Below are 18,816 nucleotides of genomic sequence, written 5' to 3'. Positions count from 1 at the left end.
AGGTTGTGATCTCGGGGTTAAGAGGCTGTTGCCAACCATATGAACACGCACCGATTTCACTCTCCCACTCAAAATTTACTGTGCTGAACTTCTGTCGATTGCTGCTTGGCTTTGGCAAATCAAATAGAAGGGGGCGGGCATTGCAGGTCAGAAAGAAATGATTATGGAGGAGCTGATAATGGCGCTGTCTGAGTACCCACAGCTGTAGGATACAACACGGCGCTAGATACATACAGGGTCAACCAGAAAAAATACTGGGCCTGGGACAACGTTTCTGTTATGTGTTGTGGACTTTTGGGTGGGTTGTACTAATACTATAGTGTTCACCAAAGTACCAAAGTACCTACCTGCCTTTATCTAAATATAGGCCACTAATTTCTGTTGGCACTTACGTGTAATTGAAAAATAACTACTTTGAGTGACATCTTAGTAATTTATTATCTACAATAATTAAATAGAGCAGCATGGAAACATAACCCAGCTAAAGTCATGCAAAAGGTAGATGAAGTACCAGAAATCAGTAACTGCAATTTTTACTTTGGAGGGATCATGTGATTTAGGAGTGGTTAAGCTAGGGCACGTCTACTTGAATTAAATAGTTTGTAAATAATTTTAACTTATTGATGTCAATACTTAAAATATTAATATCAGATGGAGATATGAAATCCCTGAACTGTGAATATAAAGGTTGTGTTTTGTCTAGAGGAGATCCCCTGATTTGCAAAATTCTCGTGAGGTTTGTTTCTTCATTATACACCTTGTACAAACTAATTAAGTCTTATAATGTGACAATGCTGTGGTTAAAATCTGTGTATACTGGTATACTGGGTAGGTATAGGCACAGAAACCTCTTGGTTAGGGTTAAGATGGGCATACACTGTACAATTTTATAGATGTTGTTTTTCTCCAACTTATACTGTGTGTATACTGTGTTGACACTGTGCAGTCAGATCGTCATGATCGTTGTCGTGCTCACATTGTATATGTATAATGTAAAATATAAAATAAAGCAGCTCTTTGACACCTGCGGACCATTCAGTCTTAAAAAAATATCAATAAAGATTTATTTGGAAGCTCCGAGGTAGGTCAAAGTTTGTTTGCTAGCAGTAAACTGATTAATAGTTGTACAAGGCAGAAACATGCTACCTTGATCATCTTTGTCATCCTTTGTGCATTTGCAGGTGGCTGGGAAGATGTGGACAATAGGGCTTGTCTCTCAATATTTTCTGTCCACAGGACTTGTCGTTTCACCATGGCAATTGCAGGCGTAGTGAGAAAAAAGGCACTGACTTCAGGGAATTGACTCATAGCTCTGCTTCAGCTGTGCGAGAGCCATAAATTTCAGGAATTAATCCAAGTGTCCAGCAGCCATTCAGGAGCAACTGGTTGATCCTCACTCTTGCGCTGCACTCCATCGACACCTGACAAAGTTGAAATTCGGTCTGATTCTAAAATGAGTCACGCAACTCAAAGATCGGGCCACAAACAGGTTCAAATTGAACAATGTATTCCCAGCTTTAGGTAAAGATCATGGTTTGGGTAAAAGTGAATACTCAAGAGATTGCTTGCAGGGCAGAGGGTCCCTTCTAGACACCACTAATATTCTTTTAAACAAAGTATCCTTGTGCAAATTGAGAAGACAACTTAAAGGACATGTTTTGTTTGCAGATACAGCATTTTCCCCCTTGAATGAGTCAGTAGCCTAACTTTTTGTAGGGTGTTGTGTAGTTTTTATGGAGGCGATTTCTGTGGGTGAAATATTCAATTTAAATTGAAGGATTTACAACAATATTTGATAGCGCAGAGTTTACCTTTTCCTCCCCAAGGTCACTACTTCAGTCACTGCTTATTGCTCAGTGCTTTAGTAGGGTAGATTACTCTTATGACAGGAAGGAAATTAGATTTTCAAGTTGTGTTTTTGTACCATTCGCAGCAAATACATTTGAACTATGCGTCTGTATCTGACCTGTGTCAAGGCCAATGTGATGCTGCTTTGAGTATTAATGATGAGCTCATCTTGCCGTGGGGTTATGTTCTTTTAACTTTTCATTGCCCCCACTCCTCACTCTCTTTCCTTATTAATTTCCTTTTCTACCGGCTATCTCCTTTGATCCTGTAGTCTGTCTTTTCTGCCTTTGCCAAAATATTCTGCCCCTTTTTGACTTTCTCTGTGAGCTTGTTTCTCTCTTTTACTCCATCGGTCTTAAAAGGCTTTAAAGGAGTTTAGGCGTAGCCTTCTCCATGGTAACAACACCATCTTCCATCCTCACACACACACACACACACACACACAGACACAGACACACACACACACACACACACACACATGCACACACACACACACACACACACACACACACACACACACACACACACACACACACACACACACATTTTCTCGCTGTCTCTCATTTCATAATTCTGCCCTACCCTACGCTTTATCGCTGTACCCTCCCCCTATATGCACTCCCTCTCCCCCTTCCCTCTCTATCTCCCCTCCTTCTCTCTCTCTCTCTCTCTCTCACACACACACACTCAACCTCTCCTGCTCTGGCAGCTGGTCCACTGCTAATGCTGCACCATCCACTGGCTGCGAGATGTTCACCCCAGCTTGTAAAGGATCTGCAGGAGAGCCGAGGTAAGGCTTTCACACTCTGGAGCAGAGACACAGCAGAGAGGTTGCTGTTGTTGCCTGCTGACAACAGTTAACTGAAAGCCAAAATGACTGATGGGAAGAGCGTGTGTGTGTGTGTGCTGATTTGTGTGAGAACTCCACAGCTGGAGTAGAAAGCCAATGTGAGTTGCAGTTTAGGTATGACACTTGTGATCGGCACACAATCAAGGGAACTGTGGATCAGTCTCTCTCTTTCTTTTCTGTAATGTCTTAAACTTGAAGGAAATATTGCTGTGTGTGCATGTGTGTTTATTTATCTATTTGCATATGTGTGAGTGTGTGTGTGTGCATGCTGTGAGGGATTCAGTGGAAGCCCGGTGGCACGTTAATTGTCTTTCGAGTAATGCTGCAACGGTGCTGCAACGTCTGGTGAGGATGCCACATTCTCTGACGGTTTATGGCACCATGTTGTGTGCGTTTGAATGCAGGGGGATGGTAAGTGAGGGCATGAAGTTAGGTGAGTGGGTGGATAACAGCAGTGTTTTTTAATATTTTCATAAATCCAACTCAAAACACTGGGAGAGAAATTCAAGGCAAGCAACAGATAGAATAAACAAGAACATGTTTTATTTTTTTGTATTATCATGAGAAGAAGAATGTGCACATGAATAATATGTGAAATGTGAGTGCTCTGAACTGTGTGTGAGCCAACGGGTAAATGTCTTCATGCATGCATGAATTTTCTAGCATGTGTTTGTGCCAGTGGGCATTCATCTACGTTGCTGTGCATAATACAGTACATGGTGAGAGCGAGTGAGTGTAATATATGTGTAAGCAAGAGTGCCCCTGAGGAAACGTGGTCCCCACTGTATTGCAGGGGGAGAAGCAGCACGAGGCAGAGAGATGTTATTTGATTTATGAGACTGCATGTGTGATAATATCAGAAATTAAACAGCTTTCAAGACATCAATGTTAATGAAGGATCTACTAACAGTGTCTAAAAAATGTGACATACTTCAGTTATTCTGTTTCATTGGTTGTCCGAATTTTTCAGTAAGTTGACAGCTTTCAGCAGTTAATGACTGTATTAAAAATAAGAATATTGAATATTATCATTTTATAAAAATCTTACATACCCACTGCAGTACTCCAAAGTACCCCAAGGAGCAATACACAAATTTAACAACGTTCTATTTTGATATTGTTGGACATTACTGAATCAGTTCACGACACTGTGACTGTTTTTGACCACAATCATTGCCTGCGTCCAAACCTTCAAATCCACAAGCCTCACTGACCAACCACCAAACTAGTTGACAGTTCTGATATCAGACCACCGCCATTACACGTTGTTTAAGCATTTAAGAGAGCGAGGGAATAGGAGAAACCTGCACGGGCCAGAAACTCTCTACCGCTTTATCCCAAACCTAGCCTGTGGTATTCAAGCCTTAGCTCGGCCCATGACTGCCAGGTTTAATGCATGTGAAGAAAATGTAGATATTAATTAATCAATATAATGTTACTATAATATCAACATTAATAATAATAATAATATTTATAATGTAAACAATAGAACAATATTTCATATAACATGCTCTGCATAGAGCACGGTGAAAGGAGAGAAATTAAATGAGCTTTGAAAAAACACATGGCCTGAGGATTGACCCTAATTGACTCATTGTGTGGGCAGTTCAGGCTCAGTCTAAGAGTACTAAATAATGCCATTTAAGTTCTTACAATAACTTTAAAAGCATGTTTAATTTTCATCAAGTGCTCACCTTCTAAATGTAACAAATCATTCTTGCTGTTTCCTGCTATACACAGGACATTTTTGGGTTATTTGTAGTAGTCTGAGGTAGTCACTTTACTGGTTTTGTGTTCCTTATTAAGCTGTACAGTTTACCGTGTACGTGATATATTTCGGTACAATAATTTCACAACATTATTATGGACTTGCAGAATGAAGTTAACTGTTTCAAATGGTGTTATGTAAGATAATTATTCATTATTTTCATCATTTACAGGACTTCAACTAGTATTTTAATTACACATTTACACGTGTAGTATTTAAGTTTCTTCTTCATGTCCCTTTTGTCTGAGACCTAATTAGTTCCTACCTGCCATTGTTTAGGGGGGGGGGGGGATTAAATACACAAAGAGAAGTTGTAGCAGCGTACTACAAAGAAAAGAGGGTTACAGACTGGTGGCAGCTGCGTTTTTTCTTTGTCTTGTTTACTTGTGTTGAGCCGCTGCTTTTCGTGATGTGGCATCCAGTGAGGGGTATCGCGGTAGTTTTATGAGTACGAGTACGTGAAGACAGTATCGAACCGATACCCGATGCTGGTATCGGTGCATTCCTACACCATACCTATTATTTGTGTGAAAAAAAAATGCAAAGAAAAGTTTTCAATCCATTTGTGTCAGTCATGATGATTTGAGGAGAAATGCTCACTGTGAAGTTACTGTACAACTTTAACCAGACTCCTCCAAGTATAAGTGCTCTGTGATCGCTGACTGTGGGGCATTTATTTGTTCACCTCAAAGCAACTTTATTGCACTTTTCAAAAAAAAAAAGACAATTCAAAGTGCTTTTCATAAGACAAAACATTTGAAAAAAAAAAGGTTGTGTGAAATGACACACATACGTAGAATAAGACAGATTAAACAGTAGAATTAAAATTACAGTGTTGCTGCAAGGCAGTGCTAGACAAGAATAAATAGTCCCAATATCAGTGAAAGAGACTCTTGACACAGCAGTCCCAGACTAAGAGGCTTGAAAAATCACAGTTCTGCAGTGTCAAGTGGACGGCTGGTCCTGTCGGCAGCTGTGTGCATCTGCTGCTGCTGATTCCAGCTCAAAATAGATGGTGGCTAATCTGCACCTCACAGGTGGAGTGAATTCACTGAATGTGTCCCAGTTACTGGATTGTGTATGAACATGCACACAGATATGCACTTCATGTCCACACATCCGTTCTTATGAGGATTTATGATATCAGTGTAAAGACGGCAGAAAAACTGTCCAACAGGGACAGAGATGTTTTTTTTTTTTAATTATTGCATTTGTCTTTATGTCTGCTTACCCCAACTCTTTTTTACGCTATTTTGGCGAATTTCTGCATCATACCCACACTGTCTGTTTCATCTTTTCTGTCCTTTGACTTTAATCAACTCTCAAGGATTACTCAAATACTACTCAGAGAAGACAACATACAGCCTTCTGCCTTTTGTCCTCACACCTCTCCTCTCTTCCTCTGCTCGACATTAACCATCTTTCATTAATCCACCCTCAATCTGCCAACACTTCTCACTTCCCGTCATTCCTCCCTCCTCCTTTCCCTCTTACACCTCCATGCCTTCTTCTGTCATGTGCTCCCGCAGTCATTAGTCTCCTTTCAAGTCGCAGCTCTGATCGTACTTCATCCCCTCTTGTAGATCATTAGACATACCTTTCCAAAGGTTTGTTGCTCTTCACTTCTACAACACCTTTTCCTTTTTCTTTGTTTCTAATTGATTTCAAACTGCCTCTTCTCTCCATTAATCCACCTCAGTGTTCCCTCACCTACCTTTGGTGATGAGATCAATGCAAGCTTTGATACAGTGACACATGAGGCAGGGCAGCTGCAGTGGGGAAGATTTGCTTTAAACTTCCACAGCTTATTTATATGTTTGTGTTTCCATTAAGTGGAAAATTAAATGGTGTGAGGAAATTGCTGTGTTCTTAGAGCGCACCTGATTAAATTGTTTTTGTGTGGGCTGAGCGTTTGCAGTCACCCCCGTGGGTGTTGCTCATTGTCTTTGCGTGATCTTGGGTCTGTGCTGTTGCTCTTTATAGCCCAACGGAGCTGCAGCGAAGGGGGAAGTATGTGGATTAAATAGATGTTTTTCTCTGATCAATGTCGTCTGGAAGAGTGAACAACGGGGGAGAGTAGGGCTGAAGGCATCGTGGAGGCCGTGGGTGGAGGGGATGAGAGTGTGTGTGTGTGCACTTGTCACAGCTTGTTCATTTGTGTGCATGAATGTGCACACGCGTCAGCATGAGTGAGTGCATGCAGTGCTATATGTATCTGTATTTGATGTGTACAATTGTGTGTACGTGTGTGATCTGGCAGCGTGGGTGTATGGGTGGGCTTGCTGTCACTTTCACTAAAATCCACCAACAGAGAGATGAACCACAGGGGGGGACATGGGAAATAAAAATAGAGTGCAAACAAGAGGAAGGTTTAGTGAAGAGTGATAGATTAAGGATTATGAAAGATGAACAATGATGTAGCAACAAGCTAAAGGAATGCAAAAAGATATTGATTAAAAAATGCATATCACCTTTTATGTACCACTTTTCAGTTGTTTCTCCTTTATTAGACAAATTTCTGTTCACAATGTAAGTTCAGACAATCACAGATGGTGTTTGGACAAAATTGCAGCAGTTGACCTGCCATAAGCGCATTAACTTGAGCATTGAAGCATAAATTTTGGGTATATCTACTGAAGAATGCATGGCTGTACACAGTTTGGGTGCACACCTTTAGAGCGCCCTGCATTTAAGGAGAAAAAATTAATAATTTTGCTTTTTGCTTAGCAACTTGAGGGCAGATAAAGTAACAAGAAAGAAGAGGGACAAAACGACCTCTGTCAAGTTACTCAGGAGGTGTAATAAGTTGCTTTTTACTTGTTACTCCTTTAAAAAGCAATAACATTACTTATTACTTGGTAATCTAAGTAATTAGTTTTGTTACTCATTATATTACTATATTACTTTTATTCCTTGTTGGCAGGCTTTTTGCACTCTAAAGTTGAACTGCTGCATATTCTCTCTTTGCCTCTCTCCCTCCTCCTCATCCTCCATGCTCTGCTCCTTTTTGGCCACCAGCTAATAGTCTACCAGTAGGTCAAATAGTAACAGTTACTTTGATTAGTATCTGTATATAATTACTGTTTTGGAAATTCTAATCCTTTACACTACTTATTACTAGGTAAAGTAAAAATATTATAACATGAAGTTTAAGTTTTTCTGAAGTTGTAACATATTGCTGCTTAAATACTAAAAGAAAAAGAATAAGAAAAAACACATAATCATTAAAACTGCTCCATAGCCTTAGTGATGTTCAAACATTTCACATGGTACCTTTAAGTAAGATTTTGAATATTTGTATTTTGAGTATTTGAGTAGTGTGGTATTGCTACTTTCATTAAGTAAAGGATTTGAATCATTTTCCATCACTGCAACTTTGTCAAATAGGATGGTGTTGATTTCCACAACTGAAAAGCTACAATCGCCATATAATAGAAGTTGCATCCAAACCTATTTACTCTGTGTCCTTCCATTTATGAAAATGTGCTGACTCATGAATGGTGAAATGATGCATGAGCTCCTAATATTCCTCTAATGAAACTCCAGTACATGCAGAAAACAAGAGCTTTCTAGAGTTCACATCAAAGGTATTTTTGTGTACAGTGTGTTCCTCTCTATTTCTGTGCATTTTCGTTTTTGTATTACATGAATCATTTTTGTTTTATCACGTTCAGAGCAGCAGATGGATGATATTTCCTCCATCAGTCCATGTGGTGCAAGAACACAGAAGTCTGGTCACGGATGCTTCCTAACTTTTATTACTTCAATGTAATTATGTGATTAGCTCAAGAATCATGTGTTTTCATGTATTCACAATTTAATCATCTCATAATCGTCATGTACAATTACATTTTCACAATAGTTTTGGTTTGATCAGTGGTTAGAACATCTTGCTTGCGTCATAACTACAAATTAATCTGTTGTGACCTCCGCTCTCATCCGTTATTCAGCTTGCCTCAGGGGTGAAAAGTGGTGGGATGCACACAACAATAGTTAAATAAATGAAATGCATCTGGCGTGATCATTATTAGCTCATTTACTAGCTGAGATCTAACTTCATGCAAACATCCTCGATATCCAGAGACTGAAGTCAACAGTTTGCAGCTAAACAATTTCCCTCATTAAGTGGTGACTGCTGTGCTTTAAAGATTCAGGATGCAGGTAAACAGATTAAAGGAAATGCCAGGATGAGCTTGGAAATATCGTTTGGCTGTCGTTCAGTATGTTGGTTTGGTGTCTCCGTTCTGTGTGTGTGTGTGTGTGCGTTATAATAGATGGTGATGGATGTGGTTGAGACAGAAGCCATTAAACCAGAGCATCAGCTCAATCTCTAAATCAGCAACCCTCCTGGAAAACCTCATATGACTAAGTAACCTATTAGAGACACAGAAGGGAGAATGGATGGATGGACAGAGGGAGGGAGGGACGGAGAGATAGATGAAGAAAAAAAGAAAGGTCTCTCACGTCTGTCTGGGCACATACCACCCCCTGGGAATCCATCTAATGACTAAATACCTTATTACATGGTGGGTAGAGAGATGGAGGAAGAGAGAGGCGGCGGGGAAGGAACAGAAGTAATAAAGATGGAAACATCACGTCTCTTGTGGAGTCTTGCTGCAAATGGATGACAGGGAGAAAGTCATTGAGAATGAGATGAGGGACCGAAAGAAAATAAACAAAACTGGATTGATGGGAGAGAGAAAAAGTTAAGATAGAACAAAGGAAAAGAGGAATAAATGAAGTTTGAAAAATGTTCTCTGAGACGTACTGTATATATCCCAAGTGTGGCAATAGTGCATTCATTTCACACATACTTCACACATGTGCATAAGCATTTGCATAAAACATGAATAAACTGCAGAAAACAGTAACACAATCTTCTTTTGCAGAACATTCATCTTTAAATAATCAGTTCAGTGAGTTCCATTAAAAACACACAAAAAAACATTTTCACACACCATGGTGGCAGAAAGATTTTATGTGTCAAGACCAGATCAAGACATCTGTGCCAACAGCCCACTATCTTCTACTAAAAGTATTACAAATGATTTGACAGCAAAAAGTCCCTATTACAACTGTTGACAGTAAATTATTCTGCACAAATGGGACTGCTTTTAGAAAGAAGCATTGCTGTTAAGAGTTTTTAAATGTGCTTTTTTGATATCTTAACACCATTACAAATGGAAAAATGTTTTTTAATGATTTAGGTGGACTAAATGTTCTAAATCATATAATGTGATACAATAACACACGTGAGCAATCTTGTGGAAGAGCCCTATAACAAACTTGTTACAAACTGCCCTTGTAAAAGTTAAGCAAAAGTTCGATATTGTATGTATTACATTTCAATACCCATCATGTAGCTACAACCAGCAACCAATTAGCTTAGCTTTGCGTAACACAAAGACTGTAATCAGGGGGAAACAGATAACCAGGCTGCTGTCTGAATCATGTTAAAACCATTTGACCTTCTCTGTCTTGATGTTATGCTACATGCATGTGCTCCTCGGATGATTCCTTTTTTTCAAGTTGGGAAGTCGTTCTTCTTAATTGTGTGTTAATGAGTTTTTTTGGGTCATAATGTGAAAACGGCATAGACGCTGCAATCAGTACATTCTGTTGAACCATTAAAATATTGCTTTACTTGATTAATGCCAACAAATAACGTTTCAAACTAATCTAGGTCATTATACATGGACAGCAGCCTAATAGATATCACAAATTACATGTCAGGAAAAACTGACATGCAACGCGTGACGTAAAAAAGTTATCAGCTAAACATTTACTTTCGTCCACCATGTTTCTGTGTATGTGATGTTGACAGACAAGAGCTTTGCAAGTGGTGTAACGGAATTTTCTCTCACTTTCCGAGTGGTTGTTCAAACTTGAGCGGGCGTTTGTGAGAATTTTCCCAGTCAGCAGCTCATTTTTCTAATTATTCCAATTCCACATGAATGCAGGATTATTACAGACATGTCTGAACTCACTGTGGCCCCTCGACTCGCCTTTGGGACTCTTTTATTGTTTATTTATTTTTTATAAGTAAGTATTTTTTATAAGTAACAACCTGGAAACTGTGTCAATATGAAAGGGTTTGCTCATAATGATAAACCTAGACTGAATTATCAACTTAATCAGCAGCTTCCTTCAGATTTAGAGAGATTTATAGTTTATAGTTTCAGCATATTGTTTAGCTCTGGCTCGCAACTTTACTTTATTTTCACTCTCATCACTTTCATAATCTCATTTTCGGTCGTGGCAGGCAGCTATTATTGCAACAAAGCACTGAAAATCCGTCTATACACTACCTGCTCAGCACCAAACAACAGAGAGACGGACATATTTAGCAACTTGCTGCTCCCTAAAAAACAATTATTGCAGGTCAAAAGTGCTACAAATGATGCAGAAATAAGGCCTGGTATTAGACAACTGGAAGTACGCATAGCAAGTTAATCTGTCTAACTCAGACTTTGAATATTAAGTTACAGGTTAATTTTGTTTTGGCACACTGACATTTTTCTCTCAGTCTTTCTCGCCTTCCTCTCTCACCCACACGCACACCTGTGTAAGTGCAAAGACACCCAAGAAAAAGGCTTTTACATATGTTGACATACAGTTATGACATCTTTGAAATTAAAAATGACACAGTGGCCCATTTCTCAAATTGCACCATGTTTAAATTATAATTATGCTACAAATAAAAGGCACCATGCGGGCAGACAAAGTGTGACTCATGCCATCAGTGTGTATCAGTTCATCGAAGCAGGAAAAATTAAAACTTCATTCTTGAGTTTTACTCCTGAGAGCCAAATGTCAAACAGACATCAAGCTTTGCCATGGAGTTAAACTACTAATAAAACCACATTACGGTGCAGCAAGGGTAACAAATGCATGCTGTTTGGTGGTAAAGATGCTCGTGTTAGTGTGCAGTATCAGAGGAAAAAAAACGTGTGACCTACTGACATCGTCCAACTGGCTGCTGTAGGCTGATGTCACCCAACCCACTTACCAGCATTTCAGTGGTGACAGAAAATGTGGCGGCGGTGGTGGTGTGAATGCAAGTTTCACGATTTATAATGTCCTTAAAAGTTGACTGAAAAGCTAGACCTGCTGCAGTATTATTGCTCAAAAGAACTGCAGCTTCTGTAGACGTGTACAGGACATGTGGGCATTAGCAGCCAAGGCAAATAAATTAATGTATATATCATGTATCATTCTTTCTAAATTGTCATTATTATGATCATTGCTATATTTTTTTCACCATGGAATATATAAATATTGTAAGAATGCTACTAAGTATGAACATTATGTAAGAAAATGTAAATGAATGTTATTGTTGAATTCTTGCAATAAAGTAAATGTAAAAAACTAAAATTAAACATGGAGAACCTGATCTGCTGTTTGAAATCTGATGGTAAATCATCAAAGTCAGGACAAAAGAGCTTCTGTCTACTCACTGTGGAGAACACATTTACTCTACCTCTGTAGTCCAACATTGTTTATTCTAAAAAAACCTGCATACAGTCTGTAATTCTGTGTACAGAGTATGTGCTGGACACACCAACTAAATAGTGTTATCACCATGGTGATAAGCTTTCGGGGCCATGGTAAATATTATGGTGTTTAGGTCTAGTGAGAAAAATGGTTTTACACACACACAAGGCTCAGACATTTCAATGAAAATCAATGAAGCAATCATGAGTATTATTTTCTAATCTTGGAGTTTCCCAGGGGGCTTCTGTCTGATTGATATGGAGGCAACAAAGGTTCAGTGTAGTGAAAATGATGACCATTGCAGAGTCTAAGGAAAGCCATGATGGTTTACTTCTCTAACCATGGACACTTACTAAAGAAAACACAAAATAAAACACAAGAAAATTGTACTGAATTTAATTTAAAGAAGAAAGATGTAACCGTGCCACATCCAAAAATGAGTACTACAGCAAGTATTAAATAGCTTATAATCCTATTCAGTACTCTATGATTGAAGTGAGTTGTTTCCTTTTGCCCCCTCCTCCCCAGACTGGATGAAGCTCAGGCGCACTACAGGAGCGCAAGACGAATGCAAGATTGTAATTCGACGATGAACGATGAACGATTCGACGAACCTCTTCAGACTGGAATTGGAGTTCAGTGACTGCCTGCCAGACTATTTACTCAATTTAAACATTATAAACATCAGCATCTTTCCTCTAAATGTGCCTCAATCTGCTGTTTGGTCTGTAGCAGCATTTCTTCAGCTTAATTCAACATGTTAGTATTCCTCCATGCCAACTACAAAGGGTAAGAACATGTAATTTTCCCCATGCTACTGCAGGTGCTAACTGCGCAAAAGTTCTACACCAAACATGCCTCTTTCTTTCCTTCCTTCCTACCAGTCTGACTTTCATGAAAACTATTACTGCAGTTTTAATGATTTTAATTCTCACATGACATCTCTAAACCACTAGAGGGAGAGTGAGATCTGCATGTACAACTGTCACTGTCAGGTTTTTTGTGAGATTTATTCAAGTGCAGTATCTTCAGTGCTGTCAAACTGCTGTAGGCCTGTATATTATATGTACGTTCTTTTTCATCTGTATAATGATAATTACTAATGCAATATACCAGACTGACTCGTGTGTGTGTGTGTGTGTGTGTGTGTGTGTGTGTGTGTGTGTGTATGCAGACCTGCAGCCACACTCACCACATTATACCAGTGGAGCATTTTATTGCTTTTAATCAGTGCAGTCTCACTATGATAGTGATCTGGACTGAGACCACATCTACTCATCAGCCACAGACAGAGACTCAGACTGCACTGATTATATTTCATGGTGATGGCTTCTGACCATAATTATTCTCAACAATATTCAGTTGTGCTTGTGTGGTTTTCTTAGACTCAATTATTACTTTTGGAAGTGATTGTAAATCAAATCAAGCTTCTATTCAAAGAAGACAGTCTTTCAGAGTTCTGGTTTATTATGAAAATGAAACCTTGTCAGTTTCTTTTATTTTGTGGTATCAGGCCTATTGTTTCCTTTTGCACAAGGTGTAAAAGTAACAATAATGTAATCCAACACAAAAGCCTAGAAATAAGAATGTAAGGGGGTAAATACTAACTTTTGTCAGTGCAGTGTTGAGCTCTTTGGTGATCAAGAAGCTGTACTTTGTGACAGTGTTGTATTGGATTCAAGGCTGGATAACCAGCCAGACATAGTGAGGAAAAGGACAGGGACAAAGGGGCAAAGGGGCAAAGGGAATTTGTGGCAACAAGCATTTTCAGCTGAGGCAGGTCCTTAGTTAATTGTTTCAAAAACTAGTTTTATGTACTGTATTCTTTATTATTTAGTGCATATAGTGCTCAACTACATACACTACCATTTTAAAAGTTGTTCTGATATTACAATTTTTTTTGCTAAACGATTAGTGTACCTCTTTGGTGGTATGTTTTGATCTATGTATTTATTTGTAGAGAAACGTTTCTTCTGTGATTGCACGGTCTACATAAGGGCTCTCTGGAAGGTTGAACTGCTGTCTTACACAGATCATAAGAGTATGACCACTGACAGGTGAGGTGAATAACACTGATTATCTCTTCATCATGGCACCTGTTAGTGGGTGGGATATATTAGGCAGCAAGTGAACATTTTGTCCTCAAAGTTGATGTGTTAAAAGCAGGTAAAATGGGCAAGCGTAAGGATTTGAGCGAGTTTGACAGGGGCCAAATTGTGATGGCTAGACGACTGGATCAGAGCATCTCCAAAACTGCAGCTCTTGTGGGGTGTTCCCGGTCTGCAGTGGTCAGTATCTATCAAAAGTGGTCTAAAGAAGGAACAGTGGTGAACCAGCGACAGGGTCATGGGCGGCCAAGACTCATTGATGCACGTGGGGAGCGAAGGCTGACCTGTGTGGTCCAATCCAACAGACGAGCTACTGAAGTTAATGTTGGTTCTGATAGAAAGCTGTCAAAATGTCAGTGGCCGTGCCACTAAGCAAAAATGGTTCAGGAATGACTCGAGGAACACAACAATGAGTTTGAGGTGTTGACTAGGCCTTCAGATTCCCCAGATCTCAATCCAATCGAGCACCTGTGGGATGTGTTGGACAAACAAGTCTGATCCATGGAGGCACCTCGCAACTTACTGGACTTAAAGGATCTGCTGCTACCATCTTGGTGCCAGATACCACAGCAGACCTTCAGGGGTCTAGTGGAGTCCATGCCTTGATGGATCAGGGCTGTTTTGGCAGCAAAAGGGGGACCAGCACAATATTAGGCAGGTGGTCATAATGTTATGCCTGATCGATGCGCACACTTCAGTTCCAACAGCCACACAGTGGTGCTTACCAGTTCAAGTGCTGACTTTGTTAGCTGTCTCTTAGTCCCACCTTTGCTTTGAGCTTGCCATACATTTTTCTGTGCTCTATACATTTGTTAGTTCATGTCATGATTTAAGTCAGGGTGAAACATGCGGACTGCTGAGGTTACACAACTACTAATTGCTCTGACTTTTGACAGTCTGTCACGGCCGCATGAAAGAGAGACAGCTAGGACTGGCTAGACTTCAAAGGTGGTGTAGGCACTTCAGTATGCTCATGAGCTTTGAGCTAGTTAGACCCCGCAGGTCGTCTGGGTCAGGCCACCTGGTTATATCCTGGGTCTCCACAAAAATGGCTGAATTTGCCTTTTATGCTCCAAGCTATTGGAACATGCTACCCAAACATGTCAGGAGTGCCACAACACTATCGTCTTTTAAAACTAAACTGATAACATTACTTTTTAACTGCACCTTTCAGTAACCTGGTCAGCCAGTCTTAACTTTTATATTATTTCATTTCATTTTATTTTAGTTACACTCTTATTTCTTTTACCTCACATGGTCTTATATTCTTGTTAGTTACCTTTTGGTTTTATTTATCTTATTTTATTTTATTATGTCATCTTTTCTTCCTTGGTTTGAACTCCAGTATTTTTTATGCATTGGTTCTTGTGGCTGCAACTTTCATGGCTCAGTCTCTGTGCAGCACATTTTGCATCGACCAGGAATGAAATGTGCTATATGAATAAAGTTTGAATCATTTGTTTGGCAGTTTATTTTTGGGCAAAAGTTCTATGATAACCTTTAAGCATAATGTAATTTGAGTGATCTGAGAGAAATCTAAATTTCTGCTTCTAGTAAGCATAAAGTTTATTTTTGTAATAGAATTTTGTTCATATTTTGAAGTTGCAATGTGTCATCTGCAGTTTGTGCTTTACTGCCCTCTGTACATTGCATGTGTATTGTGTCACCTCCAAATACCTATAAAGTAGGTATGGGGTGGGGGTCAACAGGGGCAGATTTATGTCCCCAATAGTTAAATGCAGCCATTACTGGAATTAATTATATACAACATACTATATTAATGGGAAAAAAAATGTCAGAAGGATATAAAATATCAGATTTATTGAAGCATAAAGTGTCTCACAAGCTTTCTGAAACTTTCTCAGATCTTTCTGTAGATTAGCTGTGTGAACGTTAACTCTGAGACAAATTTAGAGTGAAGAGGAAGGGTGTCAGGAAGGACACTCCCTTCGGTCACAACATGGGAGGTTTCTGTGTATATATGCTGCAGTCTGACAGCACTGTTTTTCCTTTAATAGCATAACATCTCACCCTGTGGTTGCTGCTGAGCATGTGGCAGAATTTCCTTTCAACACAGACACCTGCAGTGTAGCTTTAATAGGTTTCATGACTCAGGTTGTTCAAACTACACAATTTCACATCAAAATAAAGGATCAAGATTTTATCCATTTGGCCAAGAAACATTATCTCTATGTATCATGTGGTTGTGGGTATATTGTATATTCCAGTATACTGTGTTTTATTTTTGCCAATTCACTGTTTTTTTGCATGTTACCGTGTGAGCGTGAATTGAGTGGCCATCTCTAATTCCCATGGAGATAAGAGGACTAATAAACATTAAAGGATAAATATGTAATATATTTGCTGTAATAAATCATAAAATGACCACTATATGTCATCACAGATTAAGGAAACATGCTAAATTGAAATACTCGTTTCTCTGATGACTACAGCTACAGCTGCGGCGTCCTCCTTTGAAATTTCTGTTCCGGCCTGTAACTTGTGTTATTGTTTGAGGATTTCACGTTAGAGATTAAATTAATGCAGAATGTTCTGCAAGTGAGTTACTGTCTTTTTATGAGTCACGACAAATCATGAATAATCTTTTAGAAGGAGTAGATGTTTATACAGTTAAATTTAGCAAGTTGCTTCAACCATATTACAGTCTATGACTCCAACTCGACATTTGGACTGCAGGAGTCATCATGTTACTTATTGCTCCTTTAAGGCTGGTTGTGTGGATAAAGATGATTCAAGGGTCCACATGCTGCTGCACATGCAGAGCAACTAACTGTGTGTTGGAAACAAACAGAGAGGGTTAGATGGGAGATTGTGGCCCCTCCTCTCCTTGCTCCTCCCCCTGCTGAAATGCATGTATACCTCAGTGTACCTGCATGTGTCTGTGTCAGATTGTGTGTGAGTGTGATCACCAGCCTGTGAAAGCCAAAGAGCAAGTAGTTTTTCAGGAAATTAGTTGACTGGTCCAGTGGCAAAGTGGAAAACGACAGCTCTGGGGAGGTGGGTGGCAGAGAAGAAGAGAAACAAGACAAAGGAGAGAAAAAAAAAGGAGGGCAAATAGAGGCGAGGGAGACAGAGAGGGAGGTAGATTGGGTCAAGAGAGAGACACAAAGTGCAAGTATACACAGTAAGAGAGAGACTGACAGCACAGCACACATTTCCCACAGGGGAGAGCCTGAGAGCAAGAAGAGACTGAGAGACTGCTGAGAAGTTCAGTCTGACAAAATGCTGAGGAGGAGGAGAAGCGTGTCATTTGGTGGATTTGGATGGTATGTTGCCTTTTCTTTGGATGTTAATATGTATGCATGTCTGCATTGTGTATAGACATGCTAATGATTGTAATTATGAGTATATAGTGAATTTAAATAATGCACATGATGCTGCTGAAATGTGTGATGGGTTTGTGTGTGTGTGTGGTGCAGAATTGTGAACTTTTTCTAAAAAGGAAGGAAGGGTGGAGAGCTGAGGGCGCTCCTCTGTGTCACACCTCTAACACTTTGTCCTGTGTTTCACAGCCTTGTGTGTGTGCGGGTGTGGATGTGAATGTGTACAGTTTCACTCTGTGCTGTCTCCGTTTGGGGAGTGATTGCAATCAACAGACTGCTTTGTCTCTGCCTTCTGTCTGCGTCTGTTGTTGTCGCTGCTGCTGTCCTGTTGTGGGACCAGGCTCTTTCCAGTGATGTTCTCGTGCTCTATTGGCCAAGAAGAGCTCCCATGATGCTGTGCTGAAGAAGCTGCCAGGGAGCCCATTTAGCGTTGAATGCGCTGACACACTCGGATGGGGTGTTTTTGTGCCGGCTCCCCTGCTGGTTGTCGTTCTGACACTGAACGTGCTGCTTCAGAGCACTTAACCTTCCCAGCTGGGCTGAGGCAGCATGACCTGCCAGACAGGCTGAAATAACCTGAGAGAGACAGAGCCGAGGAGCACCACATTACATCTAACAGGGTTAATTAGTGATTGCTGTGTGTAATGGTGCTAAAAAGATAACAGGACAATCAAGTATTTTTCAGAAACACAGGTGATATCTTACAGAGACATTCCACTGATTTTACACATAAAGTTTTGCTTACTTGTCATGAAGAATACTCACTTTGTGAAAACAGCTCTATAATGTCTTCTTATGGTCTGAAGATGATTTCAACATTAGAATAAATAGTTGCATTATACTAGCATTGTAGAATAGTAGATTTGCTGCCCTACGCAAAGGAGTTTAAGTATCTGAGGGTTGGGGTTGGAACAATTTCAGTCAACAGCTCAGGCATATGGCATTGAATTCTGTGTTTTGATTTGGTCCCTTTGGTTCCCGTCATATTTTGGTACCCAACCCTACTCCGCGTCTTGTTCACCAGGGAAAGGAAGATGGAGCGTGAGATCAACAGGCGCACTGGTGCAGCATCAGCAGAAATGCGGGCATTGTACAGGGCCACTGTGGTAAGGAGGGAGCTGAGTCAGAAGGCAAAGCTTTCAATTTACCAGTCGATCTATGTTCCAGCCATCACCCACTGTCATGACCTTTGGTAGAGAAGAATGAGATCAGTTACAAGTGACCAAAATGAGTTTTACTTCACAGGATAGCTGGGCTCAGCCTTAGAATAGGTGAGGGGCTTGGAGTAGAAGCACAGGTAGTTCAGGCATCTGATTAGGATGCCTCCCATTCAACTTCAGATTTTCCGGTCACATCCTACTGGGAGTAGTCCCAGGGGTAAACCTAGAACTAGCTGGAGGGATT

The 18,816-nt window shown here is 40.0% G+C and overlaps 1 protein-coding gene across 3 annotated transcripts in view; it reads left to right on the top strand.

Annotated features, from left to right (window-relative positions):
* Nucleotides 1–2,551: 2,551 nt before the first annotated feature.
* The window catches only part of rap1gap2a (RAP1 GTPase activating protein 2a), a 116,275-nt gene continuing 100,010 nt past the window's right edge, over nucleotides 2,552–18,816 (top strand). The window contains exon 1 of one of the 3 annotated variants that reach the window (XM_084717136.1): nucleotides 2,552–2,638. In XM_084717136.1, the coding sequence (XP_084573262.1) occupies nucleotides 2,598–2,638 (41 nt within the window). In that variant the 5' untranslated portion in view covers nucleotides 2,552–2,597. Of the gene's footprint in view, nucleotides 2,639–17,009; nucleotides 17,356–18,816 lie in introns of those variants that run through there. The other 2 variants (XM_084717135.1, XM_084717139.1) reach the window with 2 other exon arrangements.

Source organism: Lutjanus erythropterus, chromosome 4 (genome assembly GCF_056507025.1).
Source record: "Lutjanus erythropterus isolate fLutEry1 chromosome 4, fLutEry1.hap2, whole genome shotgun sequence".
Classification (NCBI taxonomy): Eukaryota; Metazoa; Chordata; class Actinopteri; order Lutjaniformes; family Lutjanidae; genus Lutjanus; species Lutjanus erythropterus.
The sequence above is the reverse complement of the archived record's forward strand: the minus strand, read 5'-3'. Positions and strand labels throughout refer to the sequence as shown.